This window comes from Bos grunniens, chromosome 21 (genome assembly GCF_055505025.1).
Source record: "Bos grunniens cultivar Pamir isolate PY7600 chromosome 21, Bosgru_T2T1.0, whole genome shotgun sequence".
NCBI classification, from domain to species: Eukaryota; Metazoa; Chordata; class Mammalia; order Artiodactyla; family Bovidae; genus Bos; species Bos grunniens.
In genome coordinates this window covers 62,169,873-62,185,629 of record NC_141185.1, presented here as the reverse complement: position 1 = coordinate 62,185,629, position 15,757 = coordinate 62,169,873, and the positions used below count along the sequence as shown (strand labels likewise).

Here is a 15,757-nt window from a genome sequence, read left to right as displayed (position 1 = left end):
CACTTGTATTCTGATGTACTGGGGGTTGGGGAGACACAAGTCAACCCATAAAGGATACACCATTATTAACTAAAGTCCATAGTTTACATTAGGGTTCATTCTTCATGTTATACATTCTGTGGGTTTTGACAGCTGTAGGGAGGCGTGTTCTATCATTGCAGCATTGTACAGAGTAGCTTCACTGCCCTAAAGATCCCATGATCCACCTATTCATCCCTTGCTCCTCCTACCCCTTGACAATCACTAATACTTTTATTGCCTTCATAATTTCACCTTTTCCAAAATATCATATAATTGTGTTAATAATTATATGGCCTGGGTCAGGAAGAGCCCCTGGAGACCAGGGACAGGGTCCCCACTCCAGGATTCTGGGGCTTCCCTGGTGGCTCAGATGGTAAAGAATCCACCTGCAATGCAGGAGACCTGGGTTCAATCCCCGGGTTGGGAAGATCCCCTGGAGGAGGGCATGGCAACCCACTCCAGTATTCTTGCCTGGAGAATCCCCATTGTCAGAGGAGCCTGGCAGCTACAGTGCATAGGGTCACAGAGAGTCGGACACGACTGAGTGACTAAGCACACAGCACATCCTTTGCAGACTGGCCTCTTTCACTTAGTGATATTCTGTAAGATTCTCCATTTCTTTTCAGGGCATGAAAGTGCATTTCTTTTCAGCACTGAATAATGTTCCATCATCTGGATGCACCATGGTTTATTTACCCACTCTCCCATTGAAGCATATCTCGGTCGCTTCCAAGTTTATTTTTTATTTATTTGGCTGTGCTGGGTCTTAGTTGCAGCATGTGGGGTCTAGTTCTCTGATCAGGGATCGAACCTAAGCCCCCTGCATTGGGAGCACAGAGTCTTAGCCACTGGACACCAGGGAAGTCCCATTTCCAAGTTTTGGTAGTTCTGAATATAGGTACCGTAAATATTTGTGTAGACATAAGTTTTTAACTCCTTCTGCTGCTGCTAAGTTGCTTCAGTCATGTCCGACTCTGTGTGACCCCAGAGATGACAGCCCACCAGGCTCCCCTGTCCCTGGGATTCTCCAGGCAAGAACACTGGAGTGGGTTGCCATTTCCTTCTCCAATGCATGAAAGTGAAAAGTGAAAGTGAAGTCGCTCAGTCATGTCCGACTCTTAGTGACCCCATGGACTGCAGCCTTCCAGGCTCCTCCATCCATGGGATTTTCCAGGCAAGAGCACTGGAGTGGGGTGCCATTACCTTCTCCATTAACTCCTTCAGGCACATATAAATGAGCACAATTGCTGGATCCTGTAGTAAGAGTGGGTTTAGTTTTATAAGACGCCACCAACCTGTCATCAGAGTGGCTGTACCATTGGCATTCCCAACAGTGAAGGAGGGTTCCATTTGTTCCACATCCTCACCAGCATTTGGTGGTGTCAGTTTTCTGGATTTTGGCTGTTCTAAGTACGTAGTCGCATCTCAGTGGTTTTAAACTTGCATTTTCCTGATGACATATGATGTGAAACATCTTCTCATATGCTTACTTGCCATCTGCATAACTTCTTTGGTGAGATGTCTATTAAGGTCTTTGGCTCACTTTTTAATCAATTCTTTGTTTTTTTATTCTGGAGTCTTATGAGTTCTTTGTATATTTTGTATAATAGTTCTTTATCAGATATGTCTTTTGAAGATATTTGCCCCCCCCCCCCCAATTTGTGGTGTCTCATTCTTTTGACAGTGTCCTTCACAGAGTAGAAACATTTGATTTTAATGAAATTGAGTTATCAATTGTTTTTCATGAATCATGCCTTTGATGCTGTAGGCACAAGTTCATTGCCAAGCCCAAGGTCATCTAGGTTTTCTCATATGCTATCTTCTAGGAGTTCTGCAGTTCTGCATTGTGCATTTGTGTCTGTGATCCATTTTCAGTTCATTTTATGAAGGGTTTCGGGTTGAGTCATGGTTTTGCGTGTGGACGTCCGATGTTTGAGCATCGTTTCTTGAAAAGGACTTTTCTTCCACTCTTGACTTTGCTTTCCTCCTTTGTCTGAGAGCAGTTGACTATTTGTGTGGGTCTAATTCTGGGCTTTGTTGTGTTCCAGCTTTATTTATTCATTTTTAATTAATTAATATTTGGCTTATGGATGTCTAGTCATACTACCACTATTTGTTGAAAAGACTATCTTTTCCCATATTGAGTTACCTTGGTATTTTATAGAAATTCAGAGCATAAGCGTTTACTTCCGGACCCGCCCTTCTGCTCCACTCATCTGTAGCTTACACTTGCCCCATTACCACACTGTCTGAGTACCTTGATTTTATAAGAAGCTTTGAAATTGGGTAAAGCCTCCAACTTCATTTTTCTCCTTCCTCCCCACCCCAAACTCTTTTGTTTATCCTAGAGACCCATTTCATGTGAATTTTACTACCAGCTTGTCAATTTCCACAAAAAAAGCCTGCTGGGATTTTGCTAGAACTAAACTTACAGATCTATTTGGGAAGAATGGCCAACGTAATTGAGTCATCCAGTCCTTGAACATGGAATTTCTCTTCATTGATTTAGATCTTCTTTAATTTCTCTCAACAATGTTTTGCTGTCTTCAGTAATTAAGGCTCATGCTTCCTTTGTTAAACATATTGAGTATTTACTTCTCTTTTAATGCTGTTGTGAGTGGAGTTGTATCTTTATGTAATTTTAAGCATTCCTAGCTTTGGAGGACTTTGCTATTTGGGGAACATTGTTCTCATCATCTGTAAAAGTTGGAAGTTATATAATTCCAACCAAGTTGGTCCTGTCATTTCAGGTACATTGAGGGTAAAGCACAAATACTTAATAATTACCATCTCAAGTGACTTGGGGGTTGCTTGTTGGTCGTAGATTATTTATTCATTCATTTTGGGCACAAAACCAGCTATTTATTTAGCTCGCATTTTGGTTGGTGATTTTGGTGAGGCAGAGCTGGGTGCTCTTCTGCTCTAAACTGGGTTGGCCTATGTGTCTGCAGTCACCTGATCAGCTGTTTCTTAGGACCAGCTAGATGTTGGCTGGCACCATGAGGGTACCCGGGCCTGTTTCTTGCATGGTGGCAGGCTAGTCCAGGTTTGTTCTCGTGTGAGGGGTAGAGATCTGAGAGAATGGAGAGGCCCTGGACCCCAGCAGGCCTGGGCTCAGAGCTGGTGTGCTCTTGCCAGCTTCCTTCTGTTGCTCAGAGTGAGTCACCGGTGAGCCAGATTGAAGGGGAGAGGAGATAAACCCCATCTCTTGATGGGAGAAGCTTCAGAATCACATGCAGAGGTGTGTGGATATAGAAAGGGGAATAACTGTGGCCATTTTTGCAAACAGTTCACTATAAGAGTGTGTACTTCTGTGATTCAGCCTGGCTAATTCAACTCTTCATTTGTTTGTTTCTTTGGGAAATTACTTACCTTTGAATTTTTTGCAGGCACGAATACCACCTCTTCCAATAGGCGCTGAGTAGGTGACATGTTTCTTTTCTTAGATTCCGGGACATTCAGAGCACAAGCAACCAGGTAGTTGGGAAGTGAGGAAGGTGATGTAGTCGGGTGCACGTGGCATTTCTAGCTTAGGGTGACAATGGAGATGACTGACTGCACGGGCATATTCCTGTTGCAGAAGCAGCAACTGTACTGGCATTAGTTCTGGTTGCAGTGAAGTTAAATCAGTGTGGGAAAGTGGGGGAGGGGCCAGCTGAAGCCTGTCTTGCTCTGCAGTAGCAGTTCACTCCTGTTCCATGGAAAACAGGACTTGGTCTGTTTGTGGTAAACGTGCTTTGCCATAATCGGCCAAGGTGAACTCTGTACCCTGGAGCAAGTCCTAGCCCATTTCCCTGGGTTCAGGGGGAACTCTGATGTTGCCCAGATGCTCCTCCTTGGCTTTGGGGGGTCTCTGAACTGTGTTCAGTGAGGGAGGGGTGTGAGGACTCTGTGTGCACCGTGGCCTCACCCTGCCTAGTCCCCTGAGTTTGCTGTGATTTCAGGGCGATAGCCGAGTGGCCTTGCTCGCAGCAGTTGAGAGTGTCTGGGCTGCCAGTCAGCTGAGGAGTGGGTGGTTTCGAGTGATCTGCTGTCTCGTCTTCGGGCGTTTAGTTTGTGAGGCTGGCGCTGCTTCCAGGGGTACCAGGGACCTGGCCAAGTGGGGTCCCGCTGGGTCCCGGCAGGCTGGTCCAGCCAGGGGACCACGCGTGTCTCTTGCCTTCCCACAGGCAGCCTGTGCGGTGACAGCACGGGTACCTGCTACCTCCTGCCGGTCTTCGACACCGTGTTTGTCCGGAGGCGCCACCGCCGGCGGGGCCTGGGGCTAACCATGCTGCAGGACTTCTGCCAGACATTCCGAGAGGATGAGGCCCTGGGTGTCAGCTGGCCTATCTCGCCCGCCATGTACCAAGGTGATGGCTGCATCGGGGAGGGGCATCTGGGGAATGGGATGCATAACTCCCGTGTGTTCCAGATGATTCTGGGGGGGAGGTCCCTTGGAAGCTCTGGCACCATGACAGGCCTGTGGGTTTTCTCTTCCTTCTGAGAAACCTCCCGTTGCTTCAGCACTGAGACCGCAAGCTTGATCACAAGGGGCAAACCTTGTCCGGCCCCTGAGAAAGAGCTAGATTTAGAAAATAATAAAAACCAAACCAACCCAGTGTCAGAGAGAAGCAGAATGCAGGGAACGTACACTCTGTTGACAGCTGCTGTCGGGCCTCAGTGGGCCTTTGCTCTCTGCTGAGAAGACGGTAATCATCACTCTGCCCTTCCAGCCAGGAGCCCCAGGGGGACCAGGAGCTGAGGGAAGCGTGCTCTGAGCCCTCCCCAGGTTCCCCTGGGGAGGAGCAGGCTTCAGAGGACAGGGGCCACACTGCAAAGACCCTCCCATGGCCTGTATCTCCACCTGGCAGGGAAGGAAGCTCTGACGGTGCTGACTGTGAATCATACTCGAGGTCTCAGTTGCTTCTGCATCGCCCTCGCTGTGCCTGGGCTCGGGGGTGAGCAGGCAGTGTGTAGACAGAGCAGCAGCTGGAGGCTCAGGCCAGCTGCTCCACGCCTCCCTGACCACCTTTTATCCGGTACAGTCCTGCCCTTGGAATGGCCCAGAGGGCCCGCTGCCCAGGGCCCCATGCTTTAGCGCCCTGTCGAGGCTGAACCTCTGTCCATGGAATGAGGAATCTATGGGCCCAAGGGGATGTTCTCAGCCGGGTCCAGGCCACTCCTAAACCAGCTTAGGCTACTGGAACCCGAGGATTCTTGCCCGGGGCTGTCGAGGGCCTGAGTCGATGCCATCTTGGGCCTGTGCACCTAAGGCGGACCGTAACACCCATCGGCACATCCTTATTCTGGTGGGGTGTCATGGAGCGTGGGTGTGGAGTCCACGTTCGTATGTCCAGTGTGTGGGGAGCTGGACGGGGAGGAGAGGGTGGGCTGCCAGCTGGGGGCCAGCTCGCTTGGCACTGCCACCTTCAAGTGCAAAACACCCAGGAGTCTAAGAATTCTAAATTTAAAACTGGCTTTTCCTCTTGTTGAGGAGTTACATTTGTCAAGACAGGAGAGCAGGGCTGCCTATCTAGCATTCGACCAGCTTGGCTTCCACCTTCTTAGCATCACGCCCTCTGGGTTTCATCTGCGCTCTTGCCAGTGGCCTGATGCAGCCCCCCGTGCTGGCTGAACTGGGGCCCTGCCATGTGGAAATGCTCACCCCGTGAATGTGGCATAGACATCTACAACCTTGAGGGGTTTGGAGTCCGGACGTCTGTGGATGAGCAGGAAGGGTCCCTGGGAGAGGAGGGCTGCAGAGCTCAGAAGCAGGGATGGTGTCTGCAGAGGGGACTGGGTGGGTGATGTTATGGGGCTGAATAGGGTCCCCCCCAAAGTCTAACCCCCAGGGTGACTGTATGTGGAGATGGAGTCCCTCAGTCGTGTCCGCCTCTTTGTGACCGCATGGACTGAAGCGCTCCAGGCTCCCTCGTCCTCCACTGTCTCCTGGGGTTTGCCCATACTCATGTCCATTGTGTCAGTGATGCCAGGAGCTATAAGGAGGTGATTAAGGTTGGATGAGGTCCTAAGGGGGGCCATGATCCAACAGGACAAGTAAGAGGAGGCCCCCGTAAGAAGAGGAGATAGGGCCCAGTGGGTACAGAAGGGAGATGGGGAGAAGACACAGTCAGAAGAGCCATCTCCAAGCCAAGAAGGGAGGTCTCAGGAGAAGGCAAGCCTGCTGACGCCTTGATCTCGAACTTCCAGCCCAGAGCTATGAGAAGACAACTGTCAGTGGTTTAAGACTACCCCCACCACCCCCCACCCCCCACCCCCCGGGGCGAGTGGTGTTTCACTGTGGCCCCGGAGCAGGCTGGACGGGGTGGGTAAAGGTGGGAGGCAGGGGAGGGGCACAGAGGGGTCAGAGAGCTGGGGGTGGGCCGGGAGGGGGACACAGGGGAGGGTGGGCACGGTCAGCGGCCCCCCTGACTGCTCTGTGCACCTCCCCCCAGTCTGCAGGAAGTTCCTGGCGGCCCACCCAGCCGAGCGGGGACGCCTGTGGGAGGTGGAGCCCCCCGGAGCCTGGGGCCAGCGAGACAACATCTGGCTGAAGGTTCAGCTTCAACAGTCAAGACTTCATCTGGACTGTGAGTGGGGTGGAGCCGTGCCCTGTGGGCTGATCACTTCTAGGGTCGGTTCGGATGAGTCTGCCGGGGAGACCATCTCTGTCGCTGTTGCAGGGACTAAGGAGAGAGCGAGCGCCGGGTGGTGGCATCCTGGCCTGCTGCCGCCTCCCTTCCTGAAGGAGCCACACCTTCCAGACCCTCTTGCTCAAATATTAGCTCTCCCTCAGTGTAGCTGGATCAGAGATTCCCCGGGAGTCAGGGTCCCCGTGTTCCGATTGGAAGGATCAGGGAAGTCTGCAGGAAGGTGCCTTGGAGACGCCGGTTGCCGCAGGCGGAGTGCGTCATCTGTGAAGATTCTGAGGCACACAGAGGTTCTCGGGGCAGCAGACTCTGCCCCTCTTCCGCCGGGAGGGCTCACGCGGGCAGCAGCCCACGTTCTGTGTCTGTGAGGCCTGCCTCGCGCTGGGTGGTGGACAGCCCTGTTAGGGACACACCTGCCGCCTCCAACAAGCGTGAAGCGGGTTTGGTGGCGGATGGCGTCTGTGCCCAGGTGGGGGGTCTCAGGTGGGGAGGCTGATGCCCCCAGGCCGGGTCTCAGCGGCAGCTGGGGCTCAGGGCTGCAGTGGGGTGTGGGGGGTCTAACTGTTCAGATTCACCGGCCGCAGTGAAGGCGTGGCTCCTCCTGGTCCCCAGCCCCCTTCAGCGTCTGTGCCAGCCCCGCGGCTGTGGGCAGCTCGTTAGGGATGGGCGTGCTGGGTGCCAGGCCTTCTCTTCCCCCGGGAGATGGATTCCCCTGAGGTGGAGACCGGGGAGAGCACCGGGGAGCTCACTGATGACAACAGCGATAGGTTTTGCTCCTCGGCTACCTTTGGGCCAGGAGGCTTAATGGGTCTTTGCAGGAATTAATGGGGTGGCCGGGCACCTGGGGAGGAGGCCGCAGCAGGGCCGTGACTGCGATTCTAATGAGGCGGTTAAGTGACTTGCCCTGCGGGGCTCAGTCAGAGATGAAGGGAAGCCCGCCTGGTCCTGAGCGCTTGGCCAGGCGGCCGTGGGGCTTCACAAATGAGCCTGCAGCCTCCACGCAGGCCCGGCCCTGCGGCTTGGACACTGCAGCTCCTTGGCTGAAAATGGGAGGGGAAAAAGGTGGGGGGCTGCCCTTCAGAATGCGGAAATAGCAGGGGCTGGAGGGGGTTGGCAGGGGAGGACATTGTCGCATAATTGGGGAGATGGTTTCCTCTGAGGAGAATTCCACTGGGGGTTATTTCAAGAGCTGAGGAAGCTGGTGTGGTCTGGTCAGGGGAAGCGAGCTAGGATTCCAATGCCAACCCTGACACTGTAGCTCACTCCGAGATGCACCAACTCTCTCCTTAAAACGGGAAATGAACTTTCACAGAGAATGTTCTAGAAACATGCTGGAGTCCCTTGAAGGAAGAAGGGCCATGCTTATAATTAGGGTTATAATTAGATTACAGAAACTGTAATTTTTTAAAAAAACTCTAAATTATGGTCTTTTCACTCCCTGTGTAAATCATGGTTAGTTCCCAGTTTCACCTACACCTCCTGTCTCCCCCAGGGCCAGCAGTCAGGATTTTAATTCACTGGCCAAGGTTTTCCACCAACCAGCTTCATCTTGTAACAATTTTGTCAGTTAGCGCTGACACGTAGGTTTTTTCCAGGTTGGCGAGTGGGGGCCACAGATGCAGTCACAGATTAGCCCAGATGCTTGGAGTTTCTCAATTTTTAGTCTGTTTCTCTCCTCACAGAAATCAGCCCATGTTAGCCCACTGGGGTTTCCCAACCAGCACCAAGACTGCACCCAAACAGTGCAGGTTCTGGAAACTCCTCTTCCCTGGAAATCTCATGAGACCATTTATTTTTAGTTTTTAATTATTCTTAGGGTCACTTTCTTTATTTGTTCTTCTTTTCAACTTCTATCTTTTGTGCCTTCATTCCTGACTATTATTTAGGAGGTCTCCCACAGTTTCATGGACCATAGGAATAGAACTTTAGCAAGAAGCCCGGTGGGGCCATGGCTTTTTACATTCTAAGGAAGGCGTAGACATTTTACAACATTCCACAACATCCCAGTGGGAAATTAACTTCTGCTCCTTTCAGATGTTTTAAAATCTATTTTTGAAGCTGTGTTGGGGCTTTTAGAGTTTGCATGGTCCTGACTGTTGATAACATCTGTGGCTTATAAAGGCCCTGAAAATATTTTCAGGGTTATGCAGACCTTTTGAGAGAAGGAGTTGGTGAGAAACTTTTTCTTTCTACACTCAGTTACAGATGAAGCCTTTGAAACTTGACCAATAGGATCAGAATTCTGTCTTATGTGACTTCCCTGAAAGCCTACACATGCCTACGTTTCTTTCCTGGAGAAGAAGAAACTGAACACATCAACAGTTTTTTTTTTTTTTTTTTTTTAAGAAAAAAAAGTTGCTGAAGGCAGGAAGTAATTACACACAGATTAATTTTTTTTTTTCATTTTTAGGTTATATTTTTGCTTTCTTTTTCCAGGTGAATTTTTAGTACATTCAATTGTCATCCTCAGGGGAAAAACATTTTTTTTTTCTATTTATATGTAATTTTTAAGCTGGAGGGAATGGACATTAAGAGATGTGAAATATTTGCGCTGAGGAGGTGGGGGCATTTTTCTAAAAGCCTGATGCTTTGCAGACTGCAGCTCTAACTTGTTCCAGCTTGTTCCGGAACATCCGACATTACTTGGAGCATGTTTATGGGGGAGAGCTATGCTGAGAGGAACAAAGGGCAGAACCGCCGCATTGGAAGGGCTTTTTGGGCTATCGCTGCTCTTTGAAAGGTTGTGTGGCTCCCTCTAGCGGCCACTGTTATCGTCTGCAGCCCCAGACGGTAATGGGTAGGCTTCTGCCTTCGCCCTGTGTGGCTGTTTCTGTTTCTCATCCTTGTGGGTCCAAATTAGTGCGTTCATGAATAATAATAAAAAAGTATTGCACTTTCATTGCCTAGGAATAAAATGCAAGTGAAAGTTTGAAACCTATTGGCATACTTTCACCCATAACACTGGAGAAGGAAGTGGCAACCCACTGCAGTGTTCTTGCCTGGAGAATCCATGGACAGAGGAGCCTGGAGGGCTACAGTCCATGGGATTGCAAAAAGTCAGACATGACTGAAGCGACTTAGCACACACACGCACGTGTCCATAACACGTGAAAAACAAAGGTTCACACACCAGGAAAGGAAGAAGATGTGTGATGAATGATCTACTTCATTCCCTCATCCAGCTGATCACTGTTAACGGAGCATTTCTCAACATTTCTTACTGTCCAGGTGATCAGGATACAGTAGTGAGCAAGGCTGGTTTTTGTGAAGGAAAGTACATGGGCAATTAGTACTGTGTTGTATAAAATCCTTACATATCACAGAGAGCTAATGAGGGCTGGTGTTTTTAAATGCTTATAATTAAATTTTCCCAAACCAAATTTTGGTCATTTATGATGTCTGGAAATGAAACTGTACACATTTATTTATATAGGTAAAATGTAGTACATGTATTCTTTATTTGAAAAATGCAATTTGTCTTTTCAGCTCAAATAGAAAACTGCCCATTCTTTGCCTAAGGTATCTGAACCCCCCACCACACCTTCACATATGGATTTTGAGGTGTTGGGAGGTTATACAGTAGGATAAGAAAGTTACCCCCTTCCAAGTTGGTGCTTGTTTGGTAGGATGCAGAGGGAGGCTAAATTAGCATGTCTCTCTTGTGAGTAGGAATTCCAATGCGCAAAGGGGAGGGCTGAGGAATAGAAGGGGAAATATGACTCCAAATAATGCCTGAACAGCTGGGAGAATAGATCTAAATTCCGGCTCAGAAATGCTTGAGTAGAGGTGCTCTCCCAACAACCTGGCAGGTGTTCCTGTCCTAGGAGGGCACGTAGCAAATGTCAGGGTGAAGATCAAAAAGGATGGAACTGGGTTGTGGGGAACCACACTTTACATGATCATAAGGGGTCCCCCTTCTATTAGTAATCGTTTGTCTGTCTGCTCCCTTGAGAGTCACTCCATTTGCTGACCTCACTCTCTTGCTTGGGGAGGGCAGCTCACCCAGGACATTCCAAGGAGGCCGTGGCTACTCGTGGGCAGACTTCTCAGGATGATGGACCCGGGCTCTCCCATAACGGAGAAGACCACAAGGCACGGTAACAAATGGGTGTCATTCTAGGGCTGGTCCTGGGGCCGTGCTCGCACAGCCTCCTGAACACCTCTGCTCTGGGCTCCTCTGCAGCAGTGGGCCCTTGATTTATGCTCAGAATCTCTGAGCTGTGGTGGATGGAAACACCATTGCAATCAGAGTTTTCGTGGCCCTCTTCTCTAAGCTTGACAAGCTCCAACGAAGCCAAGACTAAACAGAAAACACATGGGAATCAGCTGTAACTTTACATTGTTAAATAAATATGGAAAAATCTGAATTTCAAATTCTGCGACGGACCAGTGTCTTTCAGGCAGAACAAATGTGTTTTTCTTTCCTCCCCTGCTCCTCCAGTCCACATGCTCCTGCTCGGTCACTTCAGTCGTGTCTGACTCTTTGTGACCCTGTGGACTGCAGCCCGCCAGGCTCCTCTGTCCATGGGATTCTCCAGACAAGAATACTGGAGTGGTTGCCCTGCCCTCCTCCAGGGGATCTTCCCAACCCAGGGATCGAACCCTCATCTCCTGTGTCTGCTACATTGCAGGCGGGTTCTTTACTGCTGAGTCCAGATGCTAGAAAATGAAATAGGGCATGAGGTTATGAGATGGTCCAGAGTGATGGCAGATAGAACCGTGGGCAAGGTTGGGCTTCTGGATATTTCTTGGTGGCCTGCTGCCACTCAGTATTTTGTAAGATTTCGGAGAGATATGATTCCATGAGCATTTTCCTGAGGCCACGCCAGACACTTGTCCTCATAAGGTGATTGCACTGACATCCATTTGCTGGCATAGAAGGGCCTCTGCTCTTGAATCCCTGGAGAAGTGATAACAATGTTAAACTCCAAAACTGACAATTGCATGTTGTGGGGAGTGCTGCTTATCTTGCAAAGTAGGTGGTTCTGGGATAGAAGACTCAACATCAAAGGCAGAAAATATCCCAGAAACTGCTGGATTGTCTTGGGAAATCTGCCTGGTGTCTGACATCAATTCTTGTCCTCTGGCAGAGAAGGGCCTTCATGTTCCTTGAGTCGCAGTGGAAAGATGGGCTGGCTTAGGACCCTCTCAGGCTACTGAGCCGAGTGTGTGCTGTGCCTCTTCGCTGATCTCTGCCTCTCCTTTTCAACCTTGAAGACCATTAGAGAAAGCAGGAGGTGTTCAGGGTGCCCCGGACATGCCCATGGGCATGCATGTCTGGGGACATCTGCATTTTCCAAATTTTGAAATAGAATTTCCTTAGTCTCGTTCTTTCTTTGATCTCCCCTGGCCAAGACTTCATGCCCTACCAGTAAATACATTCCCATCAGTAAATCTGCACATGGAGCATCTTACATACAAAACATAAGACGGCCCACCCAGTGGCTGGCCTGGTGTTTGAACCTGGCTTGCCCGCTCTGAGTTCGCAGTGCAGGCGCTGCCAGGCCAGGACCCCAATAGGGCTTTCAGCGTTAACTGAGACGCTCTGTTGCTTCTCTTCTGGTTTTAGGAGAGGATCAGCAGAGACCGGGAGCAGACCGATGGTGACCACGCAGTGAAGGCAGCAGCGGGGTGGCTTGCGTGAGCCTGCTGGGCGGGGCAGGAGGGGCGGACAGTGGCAGGTGCCGGGCTGCCCGGGGGGCCAGCATGCAGCCCCGCCCCTGACCCCCGCAGGCTGAGCTGACCCTGGGGAGGCCAAGCTGACCCCCGGGAGGCCAGCCCCGTCCCTGACCCCCAGGAGGCTGGCCCCCTGCTCTGAACCCTGGGAGATCAGCCCTGCCTCTGACCCCCGCAGGCCGAGCTGACCCCTGGGAGGCCGGCCCCATCCCTGACCCTCGGGAGGCTGAGCTGACCCTGGGGAGGCCGAGCTGACCCCCGGGAGGCCAGCCCCATCCCTGACCCCCAGGAGACTGGCCCCCACCTCTGAACCCCGGGAGATTGGCCCTGCCTCTGACCCCCGCAGGCTGAGCTGACCCCGGGGAGGCCGGCCCCATCCCTGACCCCCGGGAGGCTGGCCCCTGCCTCTGACCCCCGGGAGATTGACCCCGTCTCTGACGCCCTGCCTCTGACCCCCGCAGGTCGAGCTGACCCCCGGGGAGGCCGGCCCCCGCCTCTGACCCCCAGGAGATCGGCCCTGCCTCTGACCCCTGCAGGCTGAGCTGACCCTGGGGAGGCTGGCCCTGCCCTCGGGGTTGGAGCGCCGCTGTCCCTCTAGGCTCCTGTCACGGGGTGCTGCCCCATGTCCCTGCTGTGCTGTCCTTTGAGGGACAAATGACCACACAGACCTCCCTACCCCAGGCTTGATGTGTGGGCTCAGGTGATGCCAAGTCTGAGAAGCGCTGCAGTGAATACCAAAGCCCTGTTGGGGGCAAATGACTATATTCCTGCTTGAGCTTCAGAAGCCTGTTCGTTAAGCCTAATGGGGTTTCTCTAGCTCAGGATGAGTTGGTGAAGACGGCCCCAGGCCCCTGTGACCGGACCCTCTTGCCTTAGCACCAGGAAGCACTGCAGCAATCCCCTGGGGGTTCGCCCACCACAGCCCTGCTGTAACGGTGAGACACTGGACACCAGAGAGCTTTCCGAGGAGATGCTTTTCTTTCCAGAGAAGATTCAGCCCCACTGGCTGTTCTCCAAGATCAGGCCCAGGCCGCCTGGTGCACCTGGACCTCCAGCCCCGGTCTGGCCTGTGTGGGAGGCGCTCAGGGAAGGCTCCAGGCAGCCTGCTTCTGCTTTGCAGGGGAAGTTCCTGGGGATTTTGGGGCCAGTGGCCCTTCTGGAGTGACGGTGCCTGCAGTGGTCAGGCTTGTGCTAAGGAAGGTGACTGTCAAGGTGCCAGCCTGGCCCGCTTGGGACTGCGGGCTCCCCTCTCTAAATATCTGCCCAACCCTGCTCAGGGCAGTTCCCAGGTGCTGTTGGGGATCCCGCCCCTGGACCCCAGGGAGGACAGGCGAGCTTGCCCTGGCCATGCTGCTGGTGGTTCACAGGTTGTGGCGCAGTCCAGCAGCCCCATGAGGCACCAGAGCCCATCTTCTGAGCATGGGGTGGACTTTCCACGTGTTGGCCTGGCCTCACCCGGGGTCAGTAGGATTCTTTCCAGGGCAGGCCGGTCAGCTGTCTTGGGGTGGGTGAGCTGAGTGCTGCCCTGACTTCTGGGGGCGTGTCTGTCTGATCATATCACTGGTGACCCCCACCCCCTTGGCTTAAGACTGTCTTTGCAGCACCCGGGGCCGTCACAGAAGCCCACTGGCCTGCGTCATCTCTGTGCTTGCCCTCCCCTCCTTCTATCTCCAGGGCCTCCCATCTTCAGACGCACAAGGGTTTTATTTAGGGTCTGCCAAGGGTCTATGCCTCCCCTCTCTCACCACTCCATCCTGCACACAGATACACACACATATACACACGCACATCAGTCAGGCTCCTTCCTGCACACACATGCATGCACACACATCAGTCAGGCTCCCTCCTGCACACATGTCTGCTCTCAGCTCAGGCATCCCCCCTAACCGTGGCCTCCACGCCCTGGTCTCTGCTGGGCCTCCCTGAGCCTCCACTAGGGTCAGCCCAGGGTGGGTTGAGTTGTCTCTCCTGTCCGCAGTATCAGGGCAGAGCTGGCCCTCTGTAACTGGGGCAGGGGGAGTGGATGGTCACAGGTCTCCTCGGGAGGGAGGGGTGACACTTTCCTTCTGTTCCTCTGTTGCTGGACCCTCAAGAGGTGGGCAGAGGGACAGTTTCGGTTTTTTAGGGACACAGGGAAGCTCATCCTGGAGCCCGAGGTTGGGAAGGAGACCCCTGGTGCTGAGTGCTGGCGAGATTCCGACCTGCTGCTTCCTGAGTGATCCGAGGATGTGTGGGGTGGGATGTGGTACTTACTACTCACTCATGTGTCTGTCCGTCCGTCTGTTCATCCCTGCACCCTCCCATCCATCTCCCTGGCCCTCTTGCTCTCTCCTTCCATTTCTCCACTCATCTGCTCACCCGCCCATTGACCCCGCCACCCTCCTGCCTGTCCACCCACCATCTCTTCATGTCTGTCCATCCATCCACCCATGGTCCATCCGTCCTGTTGTGTCGGGAGCCGTGTTAGACATTACTGACAAAATGGAGGCACGGCCCCAACCCCTTCTCCTCATCCCGCAGGCACAGTCCCGGGATGAAGGAGTTAGGTCTTGTGATTCTGACTTGTTCTTTCCTTTCTTTGGTTGAGTTGGCTGGAAAGAATGTTAAGGTGCTCATTGTTCTTGAGGGAAGCATGAGAAAGCACAAAGCCTTCTGCAGTTGTGCCCAGAGAATAATCCATAAAGTTAACCATTGACATTTGTTCAAGGATCTTTACAAAGAACGTTCCAGGATGAGCACATAGGCCGCAGCTTGAGGCCATGGGAAGGACTGTTATCCGAGACCTGTTTGTGAGGGGAATGTTTATGGCAAAGGAAGTTTGCTGAGCTTAGGGTTTAGGAATAATTAAGAATAGCTAGAAGCCTTTTTAGGAGATAGTGAGCTTAGGATGCTAGGGGCAAACAGGATTTAGAAAGGTAAGAAATAAACTGAGGAATGTGGCATGAGTTAGAATGTAATCACAAGTTAAGTATAGGATGCATAAGAGGAAGTAGATAATAGATAGTAAAGCCGATTCTGAGAGAATCACTGAAACAGGAACTGTTTGAAGGGCAACAATGATTTCTGGAGACAATAAATCTGGGTCGGGGGGGAACTGAAAATGTCAAACCTCTGACCTAATGCTTTTGTCAAAGTATAGAAGAAAACCTGAAGCTTGAAATAAACATGTAGTCCCGCACCTTGAGTCAGAGGCTGCATCATTCTCGCCGACACGGCTCATCCCTCAGGCTGATGCTCTGGCTGCTGGAGCTGGACTCCACCTGAAGCTTGAAATAAACATGTAGTCCCGCACCTTGAGTCAGAGGCTGCATCATTCTCGCCGACACGGCTCATCCCTCAGGCTGATGCTCTGGCTGCTGGAGCTGGACTCCACCTGAAGCTTGAAATAAACATGTAGTCCCGCACCTTGAGTCAGAGGCTGCATCATT

At 51.9% G+C, this 15,757-nt stretch overlaps 1 protein-coding gene across 2 annotated transcripts in view; it reads left to right on the top strand.

Moving 5' to 3' along the window:
* LOC147349807 (protein FAM169B-like) overlaps positions 1–15,507 on the top strand; it is a 97,287-nt gene extending 81,780 nt beyond the window's left edge. Inside the window, exons 6-8 of one of the 2 annotated variants that reach the window (XM_086365378.1) lie at positions 4,191–4,373; positions 6,459–6,593; positions 12,223–15,507. In XM_086365378.1, coding sequence (XP_086221504.1) covers positions 4,191–4,373; positions 6,459–6,593; positions 12,223–12,224 — 320 coding nt within the window. In that variant the 3' untranslated portion in view covers positions 12,225–15,507. Of the gene's footprint in view, positions 1–4,190; positions 4,374–6,458; positions 6,594–10,650; positions 11,028–12,222 lie in introns of those variants that run through there. The other variant, XM_086365377.1, reaches the window with a different exon arrangement.
* Positions 15,508–15,757: the final 250 nt, after the last annotated feature.